The following is a 27,677-nucleotide window of genomic DNA, read 5'->3' as shown; positions in this document are numbered from 1 at the left end:
TGTTGTGCGTGGCTCATAATAAAATTAAATTTTTTTATTGTATATACAATGTTATAGTCTTTAATAAAATAATTAACTAAATAGTTTTTAAAAATTGTTCAAATATTTTATTCAACACCAAATGTATGTTCTGTCATACTTAATACTAAAATACAGTGTTTACTTTTACTAATATATTAGTCAGCATTTGCCTCAAAATACATATTTTTATCACTCGTCATACTAAAAATATTTAAACTTTTTCAGATTTAAATAACATTGCTACTTAATATTGCCGTTCTGTTTTTATGTTTAACTAGAAAAATTGCGACGTTACACTGCAATTTCTAGCAGCACGAATGAACAGTATTAATCTCTTGTTTGTTGTACAAGAAAAAATATATATTTTTGTGCTATAGCAGCGCACACTCAAATCTGTTAAACTAATATGGCTAGTATTGATGATATTTTTATTTGCGCTTAGTTTTTCCTAGCAGCAATCAAATTTTGTTTTGCAACTGCTACCTGCAAATTTATTTATTGTTTTTTTTTTTTTTTTTAATATTGATGTTACAATTTGAAAATATTTGAATATGATAGATATGCATACATGTTATTGGGGTAAAATTATAATAATTCTAAGTCGAAAGGGAAAAACTCTTCAGCGAGCCGGCGATAATATATAGAATTGCCGCCTTAATATTCGCAATATTTGCATAAGCATGCTATATATTTGTGTATAGTTCTACAATTTAAAGATTATTTAAGGATAATTATTTTTCGCAACGTAAAAAATTGTTTGTAAAATATACATAGTGCTACCTCCCATACTATTAGAGTCAGAATCTTCTAATTTTGACGAAAAACATTAACTTCATTATGAACATTGGGAAAAAAATGGGCAGACTTTTATTAGGGGAACCTCCACTTGAATTAAATAAATATGTACATGTTATTGAAAATATGGCTACCCCATAAAACACAACTCAAATTAAAAGCGTGTTTATTATTTTGTTCTAATAAATAAACATTTTTGAGCAATGTAGTTGTAAGATTATATGGTTATACTTCTAAAATTTTATAACCTACTGATAGTTTTAAATATTTTTTTGTAGAAATTAATAAATTTATAATCACCTTGTATAAAACAGGGTGAACACACATAATTAAAATATTTTTTGTTGAATTCTAATGAGCTTACTTTACAAATTATTCAAATCACACTGCTAAAATGTGGAAGATTATTATATAATTTTTTTTTTGAAGAAATGTAGTTAATAATATTTAGTAATACATTAAGGAAAAAAAACAAACAAATATCAATGTAGTATTTTTCTGTATTATATCATACAGAAATTATGAGAATATTTAAACTATATTTTAATAATTAATATGTCAATCAGTACAGGATATTATAGGTCGAATATGTCAATCAGTACAGGATATTATAGGTCGAATATCATCGATATATGGATGATAATAAATATACATATTAATATCGACATACATACATACTTAAATGCGTACAAATGTGAAGTGTAATACTGAATTTAAGCTCATGAAATGTCATAAAACTGTCAGTGTATTTACATACATACCTACAAATTGCAGCATCAATATTGCCAAAAAATAATAAATAAAACTACAACTGGCAGTAGCAAAACCAAAATAAAGTTACATTGCTGCTAGGAAAAACTAAACGCAAACAAAAACAACATCAATACTCTGCATATTAGTTTAACAAATTTGAGTGTGCGCTGCTAAAGCACAAAAATATATGTGTGTTGACCTGCAATTATGTCTGCCTGCTACTAGAAATTGCAAACACGAGTTGCAATTTTTATATTAATACGAATATATATGACTGCAATTTTTAGTAGCAAAGTGATACAAAAATGATAAAGTTTCATATTTATTTTATAGTCATATAGAAGAGAGGTGGTGCTAGTGCTGCCTATTTAAACGCTGTGCTAAAATATGCAAAAGATGAAATTAAAGGACACAGGTTTAAATGAACATATTTTTGAATGTAATTGAGATATTGGCATGAAATTTTTTGTAAAGGGTTGAGAATTTCCATATCTAACTAAAAAAAGGAATAAATATGGACTAAATTGTTGTAGCTATCTGCGACCCTATTAAAATTTTGATATAAATCATAGTTTTAGAAATTTAACAAATATGTAATATATGACAAAATCTTTATTTATGAACAAAACTCAATGAAATCTTCAACGCTTGTTAAAATTTGTCATTTCAAATAAGAAAATGCAAAAGAAAATTGAAAAGGTCAAAGGGCATCCCGCAATTCCCAAAAATAGGAATGAAAATCCTAAAAATGGGATTTTTTACATTTTTGCCCATAGGGTTCACATTTCTTTCCAAAGCTGGGAAAATACTTTTGGAGTAAATAGAAAACATATTGAGGTTTCCAAAACTGTTTTCAGTTTTCTGATCCCAGCTTTGGGATTTTAGGACATGTCGCCCAAAGTTGAAGTTTTGATTAAAAATAGGTCATATTCGGAAGGACGCAGTGGCAACATTTTCAATTTACGCCAAAGCGTTCTGCGTAAAGATACCTTTTAGAAAACTATAAAATTGTTATATGTTCTTAAAGAAAATTTTATTTTATTAATAAAGAGTTAGGACACATTTTGGGCAAAAAAAACGGCAAAAATCTAAAATTTTTTGAATTTTTAAACTAAAAAAGTATATTGTTGGATCAGTAAATGATATTGATCTGAAATTTTATGTATATTATTGGAAATTTTGTTGTCTAACTAACAAGAAAAAATTGAGTCCATTTGGTCCAAAATTACGCCCGGTATTCAAAAAAAGGCGGACCAAGGTATGGTAAATTTTGTATCACTAAATTTTTAAATGCCTATAACTCGGATATTATAAGAGATAAGTAGTATATCCAAGCATGTTTTTTCATGTCGAGCGCTTTCAGAAAATATAAAAATTTTTGTATTTGGGTGAAAAACAAAAAATGGCATGAGTTTAAAAATTTTACATGTCGTAGGTACCCTACTTTGAGCCGCCACAGCTCCGTCCCTGGGGTATCTGCGGGGTTCATCTTCAAAACTTAAACTCGAATACTCCTTGGCTACGCTCACGCCAAATTTTATCGGATCAGCCGTTTAGAAATGCCAGATTTATTTCCAAAAAATTTCCATTCTGCCCCACTGTGGAATGGAAGATAACAAAACAAAATAATTTTTCGTTTTTCATGTGCGCGAATGTTAACTGAATGAATATTTGGAACCCTGATTTTCAACTTAAAAGTAATATTTTATATTTATGTTTTGTTCACTTTGTTGTTAAAGGAAATTTTCTTAAATATTATTTTGACACATTCTTAGATTATTCCAAAAACAAAATACATGTGTTTGTTGTAGATGTTGTTGTACAACAAGAGATGTCGCTACTTTATTAATTTACTTTGGTTGGCTGGCGTCTTAATTGCTGTTTTATTTCTAGTATATTACTTTGCACACCATCATTGTTTGATATCATTAAAGCCTGTATGGCTTGTTGCCTGTTAAATTTCACATTTATATGTAGCTTTGCTGAAGTTCCAAGAAAATCTTCTTCAGTAGGGCTACCAGCCTGGCTGAACTTGGCTGGATTGTCCAGCTTATTTGATGCTTGTCCAGTTTCAAACTAAAAATTAATTTGTCCAGCTAAATACAAATTTTGTAGTGTTCTACAATAACTTGGAAACAATTTTTATAACTAGAGTAAATTGTTTTTTATTGTTTTGTTTTTAGTATTTATTTTTAATTCTTACATGCATGTGTATATGCAAATATGTACGTGACAGACTGAACCAAAAAAATTAAGTTTAGATAATTAAATTTTAAAGAATGCAATGAATTCCTTTAATTGTAATATTTTTAAATAATAATACATACAGTGAATCAACTAAATTTTTTGCCTACCTTTTTTAAGAGAATTTAGATTTTTGTTCATAAATAAAATTGGAAAAAAACATGTAAAAAGTAAATTTATGTTTTCCAATTAAAAATAGTGATTGTGTGGAAAACCAAGAAAAAATATTAAAATACAAATTTTTATGCATTTGTTGTTGCATTTTATTATTCTTCATCAGAATTTGCATGTCAATAAAGTATTTTGCATATTGAGAATTTCGCTTAATTTCGTTGGGGTTTTTCAAATTATGTTTTAATTCCTTTTTGGAATTTATTGTTAAAAGGACGAGTGTTAAGTATTTTTTAATTGTAATTTGCAAAAATCATATCCTCATTATGTAAAAATGTGATGTTATTTGCCTTAAAAATGTTTATATAATGTTTATAATAATGAGGCAATTTCGATATAAAAAAATTAGTTTATATTTCTAGAACAAGTGTAATTCAATAAAATATAATTATGAGATGCTTAATCAATAACATTAAAAAATATTAAATAGAGTAATTGATGAAATGATGCAAAGAATTATTAGAAACAAGTATTAATGTATACTCGGGCGTAGCCGACCATATGATACCCTACACCAGTCAGTATGTATGTTAAAAATGGGGATTATTTAAAAAATAAAGCATTTGGTTTGTTTTTTTAACTTTATTTCGGAATATTTTTACTTTTTTTGGCAAAAAAAGAGATTTTTTAAGAGGGCTCAAAGGGGAGTAGGGCAAAATATGGCCCTATCCTTAAAAATGTTGGTAGGGGGAGTTAAGTCTTCTTCAATATTACTTATGTAGAATTTAAAAGTGTTATTAGTGTTTGTAAGTGAATTTTGACCTTTAAGTCATTTTCTGAAGGGGAGTTTGTATGGAGGATAGGGTCAAATGAAGCCCGATCATTACAAAAATCGGTAATGTCATTTAAAGTTCTATAAAACTAAGTTTTGTCAACTTTTGTTAACATAATAGATCATTTAAATTAATTATAAGCCAAAAGGCCCTATTTGGGGGGTACGGTGTATGGGGCTAGTCGAAATAATGGACCGATTTTAACCATTTTTAATAGGCTTCGTCCTTGGACCAAAAGAAGCGTGTGTGCCAAATTTCATCCAATTATCTTGAAAACTGTACCTTGCGCACAAGGTTTACATGGACAGCCAGCCAGACGGACATAGCATAATCGACTCAGAAAATGATTCTAAGCCGATTGGTATACTTTAAGGTCGGTATAGGACGAATATTTTTGTATGTTACAAACAGCACAATCCCAATATACCCTCCCCACTAAAGTGGTGTAGGGTATAAAAACGCACTGAGTAGTGCTTCAAAATCTTTAACTGCCAAAGTGAGGGGACTTGTACCCTGATTTATCTTCTCCAAAATCCATATACGAACTAGGAGGAACACTATGTTTTAATTTAGACCTCTAAACAGACCTTAGGATTTTTGGAACCAATGTAAAGTAAACTGTCGTGTACTACATTAAAAATACCTAATTTAGATACTTTAAAATAGAGGTGGTTATCATACCCTAAGTTCAACAAAATTAAAAACTTTCAGCTAATACATACACTTATATATAGTTAGAACCCAAATCAAGAATAACTTTTCAGATCCTAATACGCCTACTGTATCTTATTCATAAAATAAAGCATTTAAAATATGAGGTTGAAAATGAGGATTTTATCATGTAATAGTTTTATAGTGGTATATGGTGATGTCCCCATACTCAGAGTGGCTAGGATGGTTAGATTTATTGAATAAAAATCAATATTCTACAATTCAAAATAAAATTTACACAGTACCCCCCAGTATAATGGGGTTTCCGTAATGAAGTTTTTGTTCATCAATACAAAATGACAAAAAACCTAGATTATTTTGTTATAATACATAGGTTTATACCCGACTAAACATTTTTTCTAGGTCTAAATCCATTGATTATCTAATATATCATGTATCCAATTCAAGATTACTTATTATTTTCGAAATTTAATTAAAGAAACGATAGCTTTCATATTAAGTCAAATATTGATAAAATCATATAGGTATATAGGATAATAAATCAGTTAAGAAATGTCGTTTCACTACTAAAATATCTGAAAATGCTATTCTAATATATAGGAATAATAAAAATATTAAATTTTATAAAATAATGCAGCAATATTTAAAAAATAACAAAAAAACCCTAAAAAAGCAAAATACTTTATTGACCTTAAAAATTAACAATACGTTCTCACTTTATCAAAATTTCGTTAAATAATATCACGATTTTACATTATCCTGATAATTGAAAGGTCCTATTATGCTTAAATTTTCAGAAATTTATAACTATTTTTTACCTAAATTTTTTCGACAGATCATTTCGTTCTGTTTCGTTTATGATCACATAGGTAAAAATATACAAGTAATGATAATTTCGATTCATTCACTAATAAGAAATATCAATGACTGAATTACAGGTTATAGTAATATAGTCCTAAATGTTAATAGGTAAACAGTTCGTAATTTTTTACTCTGGAATACCTGTATCGGAAATGACAAGAATATATACCAATTCTCAGATTTTAAGTACCATATTTAATAAATCTACAATGAAGGTTACGTTAAAGTACGAAGAGTTGTGTTCCGTTTTATGGAGTGTATCTTCAAAAGGGCCAGAAAGAATTGAAGACATTTCAAATTATATAAAAACTACATATAGTAGAAAAGTAGACAAAACAGGCATATCAAAAATTAAAAACTTTTTTTAAACTTTTTGATGTAAAAAGTAAGTCTGTGGATGAAAATCAAAAGAAATTTCGATTAAAATTTTGTAGTTGGATGGAAACTACTACGGAAATCTCAACTTACAACAAATCAGCAGGAGCGCCTTGCAAGTCATACGAAGACTTATGTTCAAGGTCAAAAAAAAGAAAACAAGTTAGAGTGCTATATTCGGCTGTGCCGAATCTTAAATACCCTCCACCAGCTACTTTTATGTTATTACTTTTCTAATTGATCAAATAGTTTTAGAAATAAGTTTTCTCATGTCTTTAATAGAAAAAATCCCAAAAGTTAAATCTATTACAATTCAAAGATTTATTGTGTTCAAGATTTAGAGATTTTCAAAATACAAATACATATATAATTATGTTCTACACAAAATTTTATTCAACACAAATAGATAATGCTCTTTAAATACGAGCAGGACTTAATATAGGAGAAATAGAAGTATACAAAACTAATATTTTTGCCAAGTTATGTATCAATAGCTTAATTTGGTAATAAGTAATGTGCGTTTAAGACATTTTCGTAAAAGGACTTTGTATGGGAGCTATGTCCAATTATGTATATAAAGACAAAATTAACTAAGGAAAATTCATAACTGTGATGTTGTCTTAATGTGTAAGTGGGGATGTGACGGTTTATCAGCACTTCCAGAATACAAACAAGCTTGTGGAAGTCGGACATTAGCAGACTACAAAAGTGTATTTATGTCATCATTAGTGCCATTACGAATTCGTTCATATTCCCTTAATCCATCATCGTCAAGCATCGGAAATTCATTTGAAGATATATGGATCAATACAACTCCGGTTCAAAAAATTTTTGTAGACCCATTGGATTTGAATATATAAAGGAGTCAAAGAAAACAACAAAAGATTTAGTGGAATATTTAAAAGATGAAATAAATGCACTGGAGCCCATTTGCATAAAAATAAAGGAATTCTCTATTAACGTATCATATCAGCTAAGCTTAACAATGATTGATGGAAAGGTCAGCAATGCCATAACAGAAACTTCTTCCTTCTGGAGATGCTCAATATGTAATGAGAAAAAGTCGCAATTCTCAAATATAAACAAAAGCAGAAGTATTAATGAAGAAGTCCTGTCTTTCGGAATTTCACCACTTCATGCCAGAATACGATTTTTGGATTACTTTTTACACATAGCATACGACCTCAAATATAGAAGTATGCCAGAGAATCTTACTAAATCAACAAAAAATAATGAAGAATTGAAAGAACTGAGAGCTGCGGAAAAAAGCAGAATCCAAGAAGAATTTAAAGTTCAGATGGGATTAAACATCGACAAACCACTTCCAAGTTGCGGTAGTACAAATGACGGTAATACGGCGAGAAGGTTTTTTCGTGATTTTGAAATTACTTCAAAAATAACTGGAATCGACAAGGAGTTGCTTCGAAGAGTTAACACTATTTTAATGGCACTGAATAGTAAACATAAAATTAATGGAAATCGATTTGGGAATATACATCTGAAATTTCTAAATTACTTGTATCTCTGTATCCATGGAGGGAACTAACACCAACAGTACACAAAGTATTGTGTCATGGTCAAATAATAATTGAATCGAATATTCTTCCACTTGGAGAGTTAACAGAGAAGCCCAGGAAGCGAGGAATCGAGATTTTAAGCATGTTCAACTTTTCAGCTCAAGAAAATGCTCCAGGCAATCACAGAATGAAGATATTTTTAATAGTTTACTTCTATCTTCTGATCCTGTTCTTTCAACTATGCGAAAAAGATGGATTTGTTATGAAACTCTATCATCTCAAAACGAGGAAGATTTAAAGGACTTATATTACCTTCTGGATATGTATACCGATATGACAGATTATTTTATAGAAAATAAGTAGTGTTAAGAATTAACTATAAAGTACGTTGTAAGAATTAATTGTATTATGTTTAAGATAAACAGTTCAAATAAAAAAAGCTATTATACTAACTGATGATATTGTATTAAATTGTGTTTTATATTTCGGTGGCGGGAAAGGTGGTTTGTGTGAGGTGATTTAGGTGTTGTTGTGCGTGGCTCATAATACATTTTTTTTTATTGTATATACAATGTTATAGTCCTTAATAAAATAATTAACTAAATAATTTTTAAAAATTGTCCAAATATTTTATTCAACATCAAATGTATGTTCTGTCATACTTAATACTAAAATATGAAAAAGATGAAATTAAAGGACACAGGTTTAAATGAACATATTTTTGAATGTAATTGAGATATTGGCTTGAAATTTTTTGTAAAGGGTCGAGAATTTCCATATCTAACTAAAAAAAAGATATTAAGGGATAAATATGGACAAAATTGTTGTAGCTATCTGCGACCCTATTAAAATTTTGATATAAATCATACTTTTAGAAATTTAACAAATATGTTATATATGACAAAATCTTTATTTATGAACAAAACTCAATGAAATCTTCAACGCTTGTTAAATTTGTCATTTCAAATAAGAAAATGCAAAAGAAAATTGAAAAGGTCAAAGGGCATCCCGCAATTCCCAAAAATAGGAATGAAAATCCCAAAAATGGGATTTTTTACATTTTTGCCCATAGGGTCCACAATTCTTTCAGGGCTGGGAAAATACTTTTGGAGTAAATAGAAAACATATTGAGGTTTCCAAAACTGCTTTCAGTTTTCTGATCCCAGCTTTGGGATTTTAGAACAATTCGCCCAAAGTTGAAGTTTTGATAAAAAATAGGTCATATTCGGAAGGACGCAGTGGCAACATTTTCAAAAAATAGGACAAGTTTTTTACGCCAAAGCGTTCTGCATAAAGATACCTTTTAGAAAACTATAAAATTGTTATATGTTCTTAAAGAAAATTTTATTTTATTAATAAAAGAGTTAGGACACATTTTGGGCAAAAAAACGGCAAAAATCTAAATTTTTTTGAATTTTTAAATTAAAAAACGTATATTTTTGGATCTGTAAATGATATTGATCTGAAAATTTTTGTATATTATTGGAAATTTCGTTGTCTAACTAACAGGGTATGGTAAATTTTGTCTCACTAAATTTTTAAATGCCTATAACTCGGATATTATAAGAGATAAGTAGTATGTCCAAGCATGTTTTTTCAAGATCTCGTCGAGCGCTTTCAGAAAATATAAAAATCATAGTTGGCACGAGTTTAAAAATTTTACATGTCGTAGGTACCCTACTTTGAGCCTCCACAGCTCCGTCCCTGGGGCATCTGCGGGGTTCATCTTCGAAACTTAAACTCGAATACTCCTTGGCTACGCTCACGCCAAATTTTATCCTGATCAGCCGTTTAGAAATGCCAGATTTATTTCCAAAAAATTTCGATTCTGCCCCACTGTGCATTCGTGTACAAAAACAAACAAAAAAAGTTTGCTTTATTCATTCTTGCATCAGTGTTGCCACTTTGGTTATTATTAACCAAAATTGGTAATTTTTATTTTGCATGTGTACATGTGAATTAATTTTTCGTTTTGGTTATTTTTTGCAAACAATTGAACTTGTTTTCAATGCTCATTGTTGAAACAATAACATATCTATTGAAACAATTAAAACAAAATAACATTATGTTATTTCATATTTTCTTTGTTGATCAAAGATTTATTTTACACTTCATAATTATGTTATTGTAAAATTAACATTGAGATGATAATTTTAACATTATGTTTATATTATATTATGCTCATTTACTTTTTCTCTTGTTTGATTTTTACTTTCATTGTGAAATATCAGGTTTTATGTTTGAAATAAAAACAAATAAACGTTGGATCAGACTTACCGCATCATATGTTGTAACTGGTGAAGGCCTCCAACAGGAACTAGCTTATGTTGGTGTTGTTTAGGAAAGTTTCGTTAATTAATTAGGTAGTTTGCCAAAGTATTAGTAAATATTCATATAATATAAATGTTTAGAATTATAGTAGTGTAAATTTGGAGGTTTAGGATTCGAATAATAAGTTTAATGCATGTTAACTTGTTGTGATAAAATGTGATATTAGTTTTAAGTATTTTTAGGTATAATATATAAAGTTTAGTTTTTAAATACTTTATTAAAACATTGTTATAAAATTTGTGATTTTAAGTATAAGTCTTCATATTTTATTTTGATGTTTTAGCAAAATATTTGTATAAAATATATATGTGATATTTAGTTTTAGTGTTTTTTTAAGATATAATATAATAATGTTTTAGGTAAAACATGTTTTATGAAATCTGTGACCTTAAGTGTAAGTTTTCATATTTAATATCGATGTTTTAGCAAAATATTTTCATAAAATCTGTGATATTAGTATTAAATTATGATTTAGATTTCGATAAACTAGATTTTAAGCCAAAATTTTAAATATTTAAGTTAGAATAGAGTTATATATTTGAATGATGATACAATACATGGTTCATAAGACATTATTAAATCAAACAAAATTCAAAATAACCAAATATTTATATCATTATGCGTTACTATACTATGAAATAAAATTTGGTTGTTTAAGAGATGATATAACTAAATAGTTTAGATAAATTTTATACATTATTGAGAATGCTTATGTAATTTTTTAGAAATCACATGGTTTTAATTTAAAATTTAGGATTTAATTGAATTAAATAGTTTTAAATGCAAATTTGGCAAAGTTATTGCAAGATGTTGAAACGTAAAATTGGTTTTATCTGACTCCACGAGGATAAGGTGATGAAAATCTGGTTTATTAAATGAAGTGTTGACCCCTGGTTTTTGGGTATTTGGTAAAAGAGTTTAAAAATGATATCGTATAAGTTCCTAGATTATATTGCCACTAGTCTATGCTAAATATAGTTGTTGAATTGTTCAGAGTTGAGCTTGAAGTAGATGTATCATATGTGGCCACGTGATTTTTGATCTGATGGAGTTGATCAAGGTTATATAGTTGGATCCGTAAAGAATATCTAATAGGGGCCTGGTAAATTGTTATAATGTCTCCCATTATTCCCCTAACACGAGCCAACATAATATAAATAACTACTTACATTGCAACTTTTTATTTTTTGCATTACATTTTATTTTTATAAATAAATTTGTTACCAAACTTATTTACAGACATTTTTCCTAATAATTATTTTATTTAAAATTGCTTTTCAGCAATTATTAAAATTGTGAAATTATTATTTTTTAATAAATTGCAAAAATCCACATAAGTTTGTTTTGTACCCAATTTAAGAACGGAAACAAAACACACTTATGCTTAGTAGGCAAAACCGACTTTAGTTAACAAACATAAATCAATATGTAAATTAGTATATAAGAAACAATTTTGAATTAATAAAGCGCATTTGATAATTACACCTCATCAAGCCGTGTTTTTTTATTGTTTTAAATTACGTTCTTTTAATTGGCGCAGTCGGTAGGATTCGCGATATAAGTACAAAAGATCTTATATACGTTGAACGTTTAATCGCGAAAAGGAAAACAATAAAAAAATAAAATATTCTGCGATTCCCACGGGACCCTCCAGAATAAGCGACAAAGTAGTCGAAAAAAAAGAGGACTAATTTAAAAGCTTGATACTTTTAATTATGTCCTATAATTTTTAAATGAAATTTAAGAAAAAGAATTGAAAATAATTTAAATTTAAAGAACTTAAAATTATAAAACTAATAAAAAAAATTTCCTCAGGACTTTGTAGATAAAAAAAAGTTTAACACTTTTACTACAACCAGGAATAAATAAAAAAAACTGAACTGAAAAAAATATAATTATAAACGTAAAAAAAAGCTTGTGAAAAAAAATTAAATTGAATTGAAAGAACTAAAAAAGTAAAAATATAATTATAAATGTGAAAAATTGAATAGAATTGAAAATAATTAAAATTTAAAGAACTTAAAATTATAAAACTAATAAAAAATTTCCTCAGGACTTTGTAGATAAAAAAAGTTTAACACTTTTACTACAACCAGGAATAAATAAAAAAATTTAACTGAACTGAAAAAAAAACAACTTGTGAAAAAAATTATATTAATTGAGTTGACTAAAATCATAACAACACCGTAATATTACACTAGTCAATTTAACAGCATGAATAATGAATCCTCTCTCTCCTTTTGGTGCATCCATGAACTTTAAATCACTTTTTGGGTCGATCCAAACTCGTCCGTCCTTTCTTTAATATTTCTAATGGAACTTTTTATATAAAGAACTCACGATACTTGTATGAAAAAAAAATTTGTAAGAATTTAAAATTTAAAGTATAATTGCAACTTCTATACCTATTTGAAATTTCGCAAAAGCAAAATACTGTGCTAATTTGCCGAAATTCTAAGATAAATGATTTAATAAGAATAAATAAAGTATTTTCTGCTAATTGGTGCAAGAATTGTATCACAATATCTTTAAAGTATTAATCAACTGATATTTTTAAGTAACACAGCTAAGGAAAATGAAATTGTATTGTATACAAAAGTTGTAATAACATCTAAACTCGTACGACGAACAATAATCGCGATATATGCAAAGATTTGATACTCATGACCTTTGATTTCTACTATCTCACCATGACTTTTAGTTCTTTATTTACATTTTCTAGATTATATTTTTATAATTTAAATCCAAATTTCGAACGAAATCTCCAAATCTGTACATAAAGTGGGAAGAATTTTATAATTTAAAATTGTGCTAAAACGCGTTAAAATCTCAGTTATTTTTTAAAATAAATATTAATTGCATTTGTTAACGAATCTGCGAATGTACTGCAATATAGCAACAAAATTCAACATAATCAAGGTTTAATGGAACTAAAATATCTCTGTCAGATTTTATGAGAATTGGTCCATAATTGACCATACGTCTCATATAAGATCCCGTACAGAAAATTACTTTAACGCTCATAACTGTCTTCATAATACAAGTTTAGCGACGAAATTTAACATAGTTCCACTTCAGAAAATAAATTTGTTATTTTAATGTCCAAATGTAAACATAAAACAAATAAAAATAATTTTGTTTACTTTTTTCTTAATTTGGTTATTTTTTATTCGAATTTTGGTTAGAAAAAAATTTTGTAGTGGCAACACTGACTAGCATTCTAAAATGAAATGTAAAAGTTGTTTATAGTTCTGTTGATAAATAAATGTAAAATGTCGAGATTGAGAGTGTTCGTGTTTTTGCATGAAAGAATGAAATAAGAATATGTGCAAAGACTGGTTAAACAACAATTTTGTGTTTTTTATGATGCGTTGGATAAGTATGAAGGGAAAACAAAAAACATTCTCTTGTTCTCTATCACAGAGCTTAAAAATATATTATGCTCTTGCCTACATACCTACATTCTTACATATATATGTATATATGAATATACGTATGTTTATTTCTGGTTTTTGTCCGGTACTTGTCGTACTTATTTTTCTTTTTTCTTGCCAAAATTTTGTTTGTTTACTTTATTTTATGTGAAAAGAATACACAGAAGGATTCTTCCAAATAAATTAGAGTAGGGTAAACGAGAATGTTTTGTTCTTGTGCAAACAAAAATATGTTGATGTATTTATTTATTTCATTTTTTATTTTTTCAATACAAATTGTTTGACAAATTTGTTGAGTTTCTATTTTATTTTTTATTTAAAATTTTATTAAAATGTTTGTTCATTCTCTCGATCATTTTTGAAGCTAGTCATAATAACTTGATTTTTAGTTAACTCACAAAATCCTACAGGGTATATATGTTGTTTTAATTTAAAAAAATAATAAACTACCTTTTTAGACTAAACTTTTACAAAATTTGTTTGTATGTACGCTAGATTATTATCATCATTATCAATTTTTCAAGTTTTAAAATGTGTGATATGAAACCTAAGGACTGTCTAGATAATAAAAGAATTTAATTTATTTATTTTGAACACAAAAAAATATTAATAAATTTGGTTTCTTTTCATAATTTACCTAAATTTCAATACTTTTGTAAGACACTGTATATTTAGGTACACAGTTTTTCATTAATCGTTATAAAAACAAATAAAGCAGTGCAATTAACTTAAATATAACAACAACTGAAAAACAACACAAAACAAAACATCATTAAAGTAAACCGTTATGACAAAAACACAGACACAAGTTGTGCCTAACAACTAAAAAATCAAATATTTTTCCACATACATACGTATTGAATGCAAAAGAATTATGAAACATCTTTTGTTTGTGAAAAAATTAAAATTAAAAAAAAAACAAAAAATGAGAAAACATTTTTTGTTTTTTTTTTTCATTTTTGTAAAGTAGCAAATAAACCAAACAGCGCACATATGAAAATAAGAAACAAACTACAAAAAGTCCGAACACATATTAGAAAAAACAAAAAACAACATTAATGAGTATATACTTTAATGAGAGTGATGAGAAGGCCTCTCAAATTTATACATTTTACATTTTTTACTTCTCAAAATTTATATACGGGAATATGTACCAAAATAAAAAAATAAATGTTCACATTTAAGGATGCTTAAAACGAACATAATTCTTAGATATTCATTTGCAAAAGTGAGCATACAACAAAAAGTTTTAAAAGTACACTCGTGTCATTTTATCATAAATGTTTAAATTTATGTGTTCATAAAAGAATTTTTTTGAACCCTGTTGAAAATATTAAGGGTCTTATTCATAAACTTTTATCAAAGGTTTATAAATCAAATTTTCATACAAAATTTGTTCCATAAACCTTCGATATAACACTTTTAAACTACTTTAAAACCACTTTTAATTCATTTTTTCAACTTTTCACAAATTTTAACAAATAGCAAAACACAATTTAAAAATGGCGACATAAACAATGTAACAATTTTCAAAACAAACTTTGACAACTAATTTTATTTTTCTATGGAAACTATAGTTAAAAAAAATAGTCAGCTGTTCAAGTGATGTTACTTTATTAATTTACTTTGCAGCCAACTACTTCAACGTCTGTTGGCACACAATTTTAGCCGCCAATTTATGTTGCCACGCAATATTCCGCAGCCATGCAAATACCATCATTTATCGGACGAATGGCAAACATTTAATATTCCAATTTACACAATATTATGCGAATTCGAAATGCCTTAAGTGACCATGCAAAATACACATTAGACTTATGATGGATCCAACACAACTACGGCTGAGAAGTAAAATGTATCAATTATAAATACAAGGGTTTATTTATTCATATAGATATTTTGAAAACGTCAACAGTAAAGGTTGGTGATCGTTTTGTTACCCTACTTCTGTGGAAGGAAAATTTTTGTGGTTTTCCCGATAGTTTTAATATGGCTTACGGGCGCCCTGAATATGCCCAACACTACAACGATAAAATTTATGCCTATATTGTTAGAGGATATGCCACATGAGTTCAAATCAAGGTTGGCAACCGTTTCCAAACGGCGATGTAGAAGCGTTATCGGTATTATGACTTATTTCGATATTGGTATTTTAGCGTTAACGGTATTTTGGCTTAATTCGGTATTGGTATTTTAGCGTTATCGGTATTTCGGTATCGCTATTTTAGCGGTAACTTTAGTGTACTAAAATGATATTTTAGCGGCAATTTCAATATGATGATATGGCTATGCAGAAAATATAGGACCACTTCCGAAATAAAAACGAGTTAGAGTGCTATATTGGTGGTATGATCAATAATAAACCCATCGTAAAAGATTTTTTAAGTAACATTTCTGTACATAAAAGATACAATTTTTACGTAAAATTTTATATCTACCTTTATCGTAATAGCTGTGTTCCTTTGCTTGTTTGTTATTTTTATTAAATTTCAGTTGAACAATTCAAGAACGATTTTAATTAAAAATTATTATAAATTTGAAATAAATTCGTTGTGTTTGCTGGGTTGGACCAATATTGACACTTGAAAATAATATTAAAAAAAATAAATACAATTGAAAATTTCGTTTTTTTCTAAAAATGTTTTCAATATTTTGGGGCAAAAACACAACTTTTAACAATGTTTATTGCTGAAGCAGGAATTGTGTAAATGCTTAGTATAAAAGATTATTGTTAATGTCAATCCATCCCAAATGCAATTTAAATACACCCTACGCCACAGTTTTGGGAACGGCATTTGATCATATTTTTGTTATTTTATGTAAACAAAAATAATAAGACTCATACAAGTGTATTAAACTCACACAGAACTTGTACATGTGAGAGAGTAATATTTCTTACTCTCAGTAACACTTCTATTTATTTTTCTATGCTCGTAGATGTGAGAGAGTAATTTCCTGTATATGAGAGTCGGACTACTTGTTATAATTTGTTTAATGTGTATTTAAGTGATTTTCGGAAGAATCGATCGTGAAAAAATCTTGAATTAGAAATTATGAGAGCTATGACCAATTATGGTTCGATCGTAAAAATATACAAAGTAATATTAATTAATATAAAGAAAAAGTTGTGGTTAAATTCAGTATCTATATTGTAATATGTTAGTGAATATTGTGCATTTAAATGATTCTCTGGAGCGTACCTTGGAGCTATGACCAAATATGAACCGATCGTGAACAAATGTATGGATATTAATATTTGGTATTGACTTACGCGGGTTAAAGTGATTTTCGGAAGGGAACCTTAAATGGGGGCTATGGCTAAATATAAACCAATCATAAAAAATATACAAATAACATGTCTGAGTACAAAAATAGTATTTATGCCGAATTTTGTGTGGATATCTTTATTTAGTAATGAGTTATTTGCGTTTAATCTATTTTCGGGGACCTTGTATGGAAGCTGTGACCAATTATGTATCAATCCAGAATTTTTTTTCCTGAATGAATTCTATTGATATAAGATTTTCATTTGTCAATTTTTTTGAAGATATAAGTATTTCTATTAACAAATAACTAATGTACAGGAATTGAGCTCTCATGCAAAAAGGAATGTATTGTGATTTGCATGGAATCGCATCGCATAGTTTTCGTAAAAATTACATAAGAATGTGTAAAAAATGCTTATTTCTTCGGAGTTGTTTAAAATTTTGATTCATAACTTTTCCCGATGTGAACCGATTTTCAATGCCAAACTGCTTAGGACAATAGTGAATATTTTCGGTGAATTTGTCTGACTTCCTTTGCTTAGTTTTAACATGAGCGTGTTTTATGCAATCAGACGGACATAGCTAAATCGACTCAGAATTTGTTAACGACGCAGAATATGTATACTTTGTTGGGCCTCAGATGAATGTTTCTTGGTGTTATACACGGATTGACCACTGATAGTGGTGGAGGATATAAAAAGTCAATTTCGGAAGTGGTTCCATATATGGACTTTGACAATCTAATAAACTTCATGCTGATTTTTGAAATAGGGCCTTCAATGTAGGATTGTCTCAATTATGTTTTTTAAGCTTTAAACAAGTTCTATGACTGAATTATTGACTCACTTATGTCTGCCATACTTTGGTTCTGACTCTGTTGATATATATTCGAAATTTGTATTGTGAAAAACTAAAATGAATTTCAGAAATCCAATTTAATGTTGATTTCATAACAAAATTAAATTTAGGAATTAAAATTAGGAAAAAACAAATTGAAATTTAAAATTCCATATTAAGAAACCCTAAATTTATATTGGGAAACAATCATTTTGTATTGAAATTTATAATATTCCAAAAGATTTATAAGAAAAATATTTTCAAATAATTTAATAGAAATACAAATATCTCAATATCATTTACTAATTTCTCAATTTGTAATTTCTTAATATAATGTTGGAATTCTGAATTTCAATTTGTTTTTTTTTCTCGATATTAATTTGCATTTTCGGTACCGATATTTTAGTTATCGGTGTTTTAGCGGTAACGGTAGTAGTGCTGAAAAGGTATTTTAGCGGTAACGATAGCTTAGCGATAGTGGTTGCCAACCTTGGCTCAAAGGAAAAAGAAAGTATATCATTAAAATCATTTTAGTTGCGCACTTTGCTGTACACAACCCTAATAAAAATGGATTACGTCTTGTATTTGACGATTCTAAAGAAGTTATATAAATACTCGGGAGAGTTGAAATTTTGAACAAATATTTATACCATACACCACTTTAGTCAGAAGGGTTTATTGGATTTGTGCTGATGTTTATAACGCACAATAATATTGGCCCTTACCACCTATCGGCTCAGAATCATTTTCTGAGTCGATTTAGATATGTCCGTCCATGTAAACTTTGTAATCCATTTTCAGTAGACTAAGTCTATTGAAAATGGTTAAAACATCGGTCCATTATCTCACCTAGCCCCCATACCACTGAACCTGCCGAATAGGGCTTTTAAGTTCATAATTATCTTTATATCGACCAGGAAGTTTTAATAAGAGCAAGTGGTTGCATACAAAATGCCTGTCGGCCCATTATTTTGCCAGGGCAACATTAGTATCACATTCGTTTTTGTCACATCAATAAGGCCGTTTTAATAAATGAAATACGCCGTTGTTTTTGATACCTTCAATTCGTGAGCTCCTTAAAAGTGTAGAAACGAAATGCAAGCTTTGTTAACTTCGAAATGCCAATCTCAATCAGCCTTAAATGGGCACGTTGCCAGTCAACAGAACAACTGCATTTGTCTTTTTCATATACAGGTGTCGATTTTTTCGGCCCCTTAGCAGTTACCATTCGTAGTAGACAGGAAAAACTTTGGGTGGCATTATTCACGTGCCTTTCCGTCTGTGCCGTTCACTTCAAGCTTGTAACCGATGTCTAGTTACGCTTTTACTTTATTTTTGCGAAATTTTTTATGAATAGGCGTGGAGCTCCCATGTAGATACACAACGATAATGGTACCAATTTTGTGAGAGAAGCCAATAATTTTCTTGATCACGATCGCATTGTAGCTTATCTGGCTTTACTCGGTGTTAAATGGATATTTAACACCCCCGCCAACTCTAGTGAAGGTGGTGCTTGGGAGTGCCTTTTCTAATCTATAAAGAAGGCTCATACCATGTTAAAAGAAAGAACCCAATCACCTGATGAGCCGGAGCCCATTATGCCAAACAATTTCTTGCTTGGCTGCACATATTCTACACAAACTCCAGAACCATTACTTAATTGTTTGCGCAAACAGTTGCATATTCTGGTGGTGGCAATGGAGTTTTTATATAATATATGATAATTAATTAGTATCAACATGTTATATATGTATTTACAAGATATACTCGTAATACTGTTAGTATATTTTAGTTCCCATGTGTATTTTTGGTATAGCATTTAATTCCATGAACATTCTGTGCCAAGACATCAAGCAACAACTATGTAAGTAAAAGTACCTCTGTTTAATTTAGTTTTTCGTGTCACATGAACGTCTTTATACCCTACACCATTTTAGTGGGGAGGGTATATTGGGTTTGTGCTGATGTTTGTCACATACAAAAATATTCGTCCTATACCCACCTTAAAGTATACCAATCGGCTTAGAATCATTTTTTGAGTCGATTAAGCTATGTCCGTCCGTCTGGCTGGCTGTACATGTAAACCTTGTGCGCAAGGTACAGGCCAGGGTAGGCAAAAATATCGCTCTCGATCGCTATTTTATTTATATCGTTCATTTTAAAATTCAAAATCGCGAGTTTTATTTTTGAACACGCGAGCACAATTTTAATCAGAGTTTTACGTGTTTTGTATTCGCTTCGTAAGCGATATTTACATGTTTTTGTTTTTTCAACTCGCTTACGAGCGAGTGGAAAACGAGTTGAATTCGTGTTAAATTCGAGCCGAAAATGTGTGTGCCACAACAGGTTCTGTTGTGGTATAAAAAAGAACCAATAATATGGGAAATAATTATGTATGTGTGATTGTGTAGACGTAGGTTTTATGACGGTCAGACAAAGCAAAAGTGGGAAAGTATAAGAAATATATTGTCTACCTTTTATTTAAATGTGTATGTTTTTTATCTGTAGTTATGTATGTACATATGTATATTGATGGACATGCAAGTGATCTTAAAAAAAATTTTTTTATTATTTATTTTCTAAATGCGAAAGAACATTTTCTTTCTTACAAATACATATATTGAAAACAACAAATAAATTAAAAATTTTGATTTTGTTTTCAATATATTTATAAGAAAGAAAATGTTGTTTCGATATTGTGAAACAGGCAGTTAAATTATTGATTGTGAATCAAATGGTTTGGAAAATTTTATTATGAAGATAATAAAACACGTGTTGAATGATGTATGTATGTATGTATGTATGCATGTATGTATGTATGTATGTATGTATGTATGTATGTATGTATGTATTTATGTATGTATGTATGCATGTATGCATGTATGCATGCATGCATGTATGTACGAAGTGTCTATTACTTTGCAGCAAATAATGTACGTACATATGTATTCGCGTACATAATTTTAATGGGAAACTTATTTGGTTATGTCATATTTATATATAAATTGATTATGCCTTATAAATTTTAATTTATTCCATTTACAAAATTAAAAAACTCGCGATTAACTCGTTTTGACTCGAATCGCGAGCGAGTTCTATTTTACGCTCTTTAAATTTTCAACTCTACTCGCGAGTCGAATAGATTTATTCGCCGGAAAATGAATTATTTAAATCGCTCGAATTAAACTCGCTCGCGAGCGAATTAAATTCGATCGCTATCTGTACCCTGGTACAGGCCGCAATTTTCAAGATAATTGGATGAAATTTGGCACACACTCTTCTCTGAGCCCAAGCACGAAGCCTATTGAAAATGGTTAAAATCGACTAGCCCCCATACAACCGTACCCCCCAAATAGGGCCTTTTGGCTTATAATTAATTGAAATGATCTATTATGTTAACAAAAGTCGACAAAACTTAGTTTTATAGAACTTTAAATGACACTGCCGATTTTTGTAGTGATCGGGCTTTGTTTGACCCTATCCCCCATACAAACTCCCCTTCAGAAAATGACTTAAAGGTCAAAATTCACTTACAAACACTAATAACACTTTTAAATTCTACATAAATAATATTGAAGAAGACTTACTCCCCCTACCAACATTTTTAAGGATAGGGCCATATTTTGCCATACTCCCCTTTGAGCCCTCTTAAAAAATCTCTTTTTTTTGCCAAAAAAAGTAAAAATATTCCGAAATAAAGTTAAAAAAACAAACCAAATGCTTTATTTTTTAAATAATCCCCACTTTTAACATACATACTGACTGGTGTAGGGTATCATATGGTCGGCTACGCCCGACTATACATTCATACTTGTTTATATTTATTGTAAGTCAAAACATGATGTATTTTGTGTAATTCACTATAACACCAGGCAACAGTCATTTTTAAACATGAATATATATTTTGTTGTGTCTCAGATGAATATTTATTGGTATTACACACGGAATGGCAAACTTATATACAGTGGACGTCCACTAGTACGAATTATATAATGTCAGGCCCTTTCGTAGTACCGAAAAATTCGTATTATTGAACAACACATTTTGTATGTTTAAATTCAAATAATACACATAAAATATTGGATTTTTTATTTTTCTTTTATTTTTCATGAAAAATTACATAACGAAACAAAATATAATAAATGTGTAATATTTCAAATAAATTTCTTGTACATAAACAGGCATAAAAGGGACATATTTACGTATACGAATTGTTGACTTTGAAAGTATCGTGAGTCCAATGGTTGAAATGAGATATAGAAGGTTTTAAACTTTAATGTTTTTAAAAATATGTGTGCCAAAGACAATTTGCATGTACATATCTGTTCTAAAATGTATTAAACATGTTCAGATTACATACAATTTTTATTAGAAACTTGAATGGAATATACCACTTTCAAAAACAATTCTCTTATTTAAAATTTTCTCTTAAAAATTTGGAATACTTAAGGGATCACATATAGTAATGCTTAAACCCATTTGAATGTGGAATCATACTACTTTCAAAATTGAGAGTTTATATATACATATATAAATATCATTTTACTTATTAGAAATTTAACTTTGATGTTTATTACTTTGTAAAATGATGAAAATAAATAATAAAATAAAATCTTCATTCATACGTAAATAAAACCAAAATTCCAATAAAAATGCGTTATTCGTACTATCGAATAGAAAAATTGTGTCTTTATTCGTACTATAGAGTAGAAAATGCAACAATTATGCCATTCGTATTATTGGACATTCGTAATAAAGAGGGTATGTACTATTGGACGTCCAGTGTATACCCTATATCACCACTGATGGTGGTGGAGGGTATAAAAAATCTACGTGTACAGGTAACTGTGGACCATTAGTATTAACTCTGTGTACAAAGTTTTTCATAATCGGCCCTGTAAAAGGACCATAAACTTTAAAGGACATAAGATTACAAAAGATGGAATTTCAAATTTATATAAAAATTTTGTTATTATTATAATAATATTTATTTCAATTAATCAGGATTTAAAAGAAATGGAAGCTTAAAGAAAATTTGTCACAAAAAAGTGGTTAAAAAATTTTGTTTCGAAAATGAGACCTTTTTTAAATTTAATTTATTTTTCGATTGAGTCAAATATATAATATAGATACATTTCCCCAGCTTTAATTTGATACTAATATTAGCATTACACAACACATATAAATATTTCAAATATTCGTTTAAAATTGTAAGTCCTTTAAACTTTGAAGTACTTTTGTAGGGCCATAAGGGCTGATTGTAGAAAATGGGGTATGCAGAATTGCTTTAAATGGCTTCTAGTTTCACTTCTAGTTTCATATGAACTTTTCTATATGAGAAAACTTTTTTCAAAAGTGTTACATTATAAAAATTATATATGATTTAAAAACCTATACATATTTTTCGATGCCCTTAAAATGTCCCAAAGAAACCGTTATTCATTCCTAACGCATGTAGCTTATAAATTCTTGCCAAAACGTTAAATTTTGAATAAACCTAGTCCACATATTGAGGACAAAAATAAAAAAAAAAATATGACTGTAGTATAAATATATTATGGTTATTGTAACAATTTTAAAATATAATATTACATTTAAATATAATTGAAATATTTTATTATAATATTTTTTATGATCCAATGTGATCAAAATATCGATACAAAATATGTATCGGAATCGAAATTAATTTTGATTATTGAATCAGTAAAATTACAGTTTATAAAAAAGTAAAAACCTACAATACATGTCACGATTTACACATTTTAATTTGATTCGAAAAAACATAACTACATTATTCTATGCAAAGCGAAATACTTATACATATGTACAAATACAATATTATCTTCAAATATTTTAACTTGTTCAAATTACGCGAATAGTATGAAAATTTTAAAGAATACTTTTGCTTACAAAAAAAAAATTACCCCAACATATTAAAATGTTATTTATAGATTTTTTTTGAAAAAACAGTCGAACATCGCGAAAAATATTTGAAATTAATTTGGAATAGTTAACTAAGAAAAATTCAATCATTCAAAATAATTTTAATATGAATTAATATAGAATTTCGGAAATCACCTGAAAATAAAGTACTTCTGTAACACATTATATGTAAGTCATTACTTAAGTACATTAATAGTGAACTTCATAACCGTATTTTACAACTCATGTTTTTAATGCAGTATTGTTCGTTTAAGTAATTTTGTGAAGGGCACCGATCCACATACAATTTGGTAGAGAGATTTTGTCTCGACAATGGGACTTACATCATTGTATCACATTTAGAAGCCAGTAATGAGCATTATAGCCATTTTCAGAGGGGGCCTTTTATAGGGGAAGGGTCATTTATGAGCCGATACAAAAAAAGTGGTGCAGAGATTTTTTCTCATAAGAAACTTACGTGTGGCGCATTTCATCGCTTTACTCGTATTTTTAAGCCAGTAATGAACGTTAAAGCCATTTCCAATAGGGGGGATAGGGTCAATTATGGACCGATCCACATAAAATGGTCGTAAGTATATCTGAGAAAATATAACAGAGTCCTTCAATTTGGCGGAACCACTTTAGCGTAAATATGATTATTTAAGGAAAATGGTTCGGACTATAGGTAGGGGGAGTGACACCTCTCACGTGAATTAAATACAAAAACTCGCTTATCTGGAAAGCTATTAGAGTTAAAATCTTAAAATTTTGCTCGAAGAACTTTAACATCCATGTAAACATTTTGGGTAATAAATTGGCGGACTACCAATTGGGGGCGTTGTCCCTCCCATATGAATAAAATATACAAAAATTTGTTTATCTGGGAAACTAATAGAGCTAGCTTCTTAAAATTTTGCAATAAGAACTTTAAGATATTGTGATGCGACTACAGACGATTAAACACTAAAATAGTTCGAGACAATTTTTACATGCCACTGATGGTTGAAGTAATAGATAGACTTAAAGAGCCAGGGTATATACATCGTTTGATTTGCTTAACGGATTTTTCACGAACCGATAGAGGAACGCGGACTATTTTATTCTTAATATTAATTGATAAATAAATGCTATAATTCAAAGTGGTAGTGTTTTAATTAATAAATTGAATAAGATTGAACGTAATCGTATAACAGTAACCCCACAGTGTTTTTTCCTACATAAATGTGCTTTGAGAATATGAAATTACCTGAAATAATATAAATATTTAAACAGCTAGTATAATGAAATCTTACCTCATTCCAGCCGTATTTGTTTCTTGCTTGCACTATTGCCTCATATACTGCATTATGTTCAAGATTCTTTATGACATATGACATTATATAATGTGTGCTGTCAGTACGCACAGCAGTGGGTTTAATGTGATATTCATGCCATTTTCCAGGGTGTTGATAGGTTTCGTTCATCTGAAAATCAATTTTCATTAATAAAATGTGCAATCAATTTGAAAAATAGCTAACCAGTAATCGTCTATATAAAAGCTTTATTTCCTCAAGTGGAGGAATGGATTCAATAGTCCATGTAAGATTATAGTGATCTAAAGAACCGCTTAATGCTGGTGATATAAAATCCGCTGGCCCAGGTCGTCCTGAAACTTCAATGTATTTTTTAGTGCGTCCAAGTGCATTATCAGCAACACAGCTATAATTTCCAAAATCTGATGACTGAAAATTCCTAATAATAAGACTATATCTGTCGTCTCTTGGATACATGGAACGTCTATCTGTTTGATCAAGAAGGAAGGAGTTCTGATACCAAAGCATCTAAATTATAAAAATAGAGTGCATTTTATGAATTAAATTGAATAAAATAAATTAAAATATTTATTATTCATACTTCTGAATTAACGTCTCCATGAACAACGCATACCAACTCAATATCATATCCTTCAGCCGCATGCACCCATGACTTTTCTACTGTTATTTCTGGTGGCGCTATAATTTAAAAAAAATATTTCCTCAATTCATTTATTTATGTAAAATTAAAATTTGAAAAAAAACTATATTATTAAAATAGTTGAAAAATTTCTATCTCATTAGAAGTTCTAATATAGAACATAATAGTGATATAATCAGTATTGTCAATTTTAGTCACAAAATAAGTGTTTATAAACCGGTTAACCGAAAAACCTGTTTTTATTTCGGTTTTTCTTTTAATCTTCAAAATTGCGACCTGTAGTTTGATTACAAGGTTTTCATAGACGGACGGACATAATTTTATCGACTCAGAAAATGATTCTGAGCCGATTGGTATACTTTAAGGTGGGTATAGGGCCAATATTATTGTGCGTTACAAACATAAGCAGAAACCCAATATACCCTCCCCACCATTTCAGAAATTTTTAGATTTTTTTTTTTTAATTTGCCACTTATAAACACTCTAACAAAAAATTTAATTATTTTTCCCGCGATAAATTCGAAATTGCAGAATTGTTGTAACCGATTTCGAAAAAATTTCAGACACTACTTTTCTATAATGTAATATTCCGACCCTATAAAGTTTATATATTCTGGATCCTTATAGACAGCGGAGTCGATTTAGCCATGTCCGTCTATCTATCCATCCGTCTGTGTGCTGTTGAAATCAGTTTTAAGAAAACCCCACACAGAAAAAATATCATAGGTAATATTAACGAATAACTTTAGTAAACCCTACTGCTTTTTTATTCAAATCTACTGAAATTTTATTCATATCAACGAATTTTTTTAATTTTTACAGTTTTTATTCCAATCTAAAGAAATTTTATTCATATCAACGAATTTTCTTCATATTTTAATTTATTTTTGTAAAAAAATGTAGTCAATCTGTTAATTTGAGATATTACTTCATATTTACATCCAAAATTTTATTAAATCAACAGAAATTTGGTTAAAACAGTGGTAAAATAGTAAAATCGCAATTATTCAAATATACATCTAAAATTGTTAATTTTACTTCCTTGAAGGTGGTTTATTTGAAGAATATATCGTTGATATGCTGTAGCTTTAAAGAAATTTCGTTAATTTTAACAATATTATTTTATTCAAATTGAATGCGTAGAACTGAAGAAATTTCTCAACATACAAGAAAAAACTAAACAGAATAGTTATTTTTAGACCCTTCACCTTCGTGAGAAGGGTATATATAAGTTTGTCATTCCGTTTGTAATTTCTATAATATAATTTTCCGACCCTATAAAGTATATATATTCTGGATCCTTATAGATAGCGGAGTCGATTAAGCCATGTCCGTCTGTCTGTCTGTCTGTTGAAATCAGTTTTTAGAGGACCCCAGATATCGGCGAAATCCGAATCTTCAATAATTCTATTAGACATGCTTTCGAGAAGATCGCTATTTAAAATCAGCAAAATCGGTCGGTAAATAACGGAGATATGAACAAAAATCCGAGACAACCTCTGAAAATTTCATCAAAAAATTGTTTTAAAAGCAACAACAACACTGAATATAGAAAAAGATTTACATGTGTGTGTGTAGATGTATTTGGTTTTATTCAGCTGTGTATTTTTTTGTTTTGTTTGGAATCCAAATATACAAAAAATGTGATTTGCATTTTTTGTTAAAATAAAATAATATTCCCTTTTGTATTGCAAATATATTTTTTAATGAATAGAAAAAAGTATTTAAAACGTTTTCAATTATATGAGAGTA

The 27,677-nt window shown here is 28.7% G+C and overlaps 1 protein-coding gene across 1 annotated transcript in view; it reads right to left on the bottom strand.

Annotated features, from left to right (window-relative positions):
* LOC111683413 (limbic system-associated membrane protein) overlaps window positions 1–27,677 on the bottom strand; it is a gene marked incomplete at its 5' end in the record, with an annotated part of 162,157 nt that overhangs the window by 39,574 nt on the left and 94,906 nt on the right. The window contains 3 exons of the mRNA XM_046952807.1: window positions 25,265–25,435; window positions 25,490–25,792; window positions 25,866–25,963. Coding sequence (XP_046808763.1) covers window positions 25,265–25,435; window positions 25,490–25,792; window positions 25,866–25,963 — 572 coding nt within the window. The remainder of the gene's footprint in view (window positions 1–25,264; window positions 25,436–25,489; window positions 25,793–25,865; window positions 25,964–27,677) is intronic.

The sequence above is a fragment of the Lucilia cuprina genome, chromosome 5, assembly GCF_022045245.1.
Source record: "Lucilia cuprina isolate Lc7/37 chromosome 5, ASM2204524v1, whole genome shotgun sequence".
NCBI lineage: Eukaryota > Metazoa > Arthropoda > Insecta > Diptera > Calliphoridae > Lucilia > Lucilia cuprina.
This window is presented reverse-complemented; position numbering and strand designations above follow the sequence as displayed.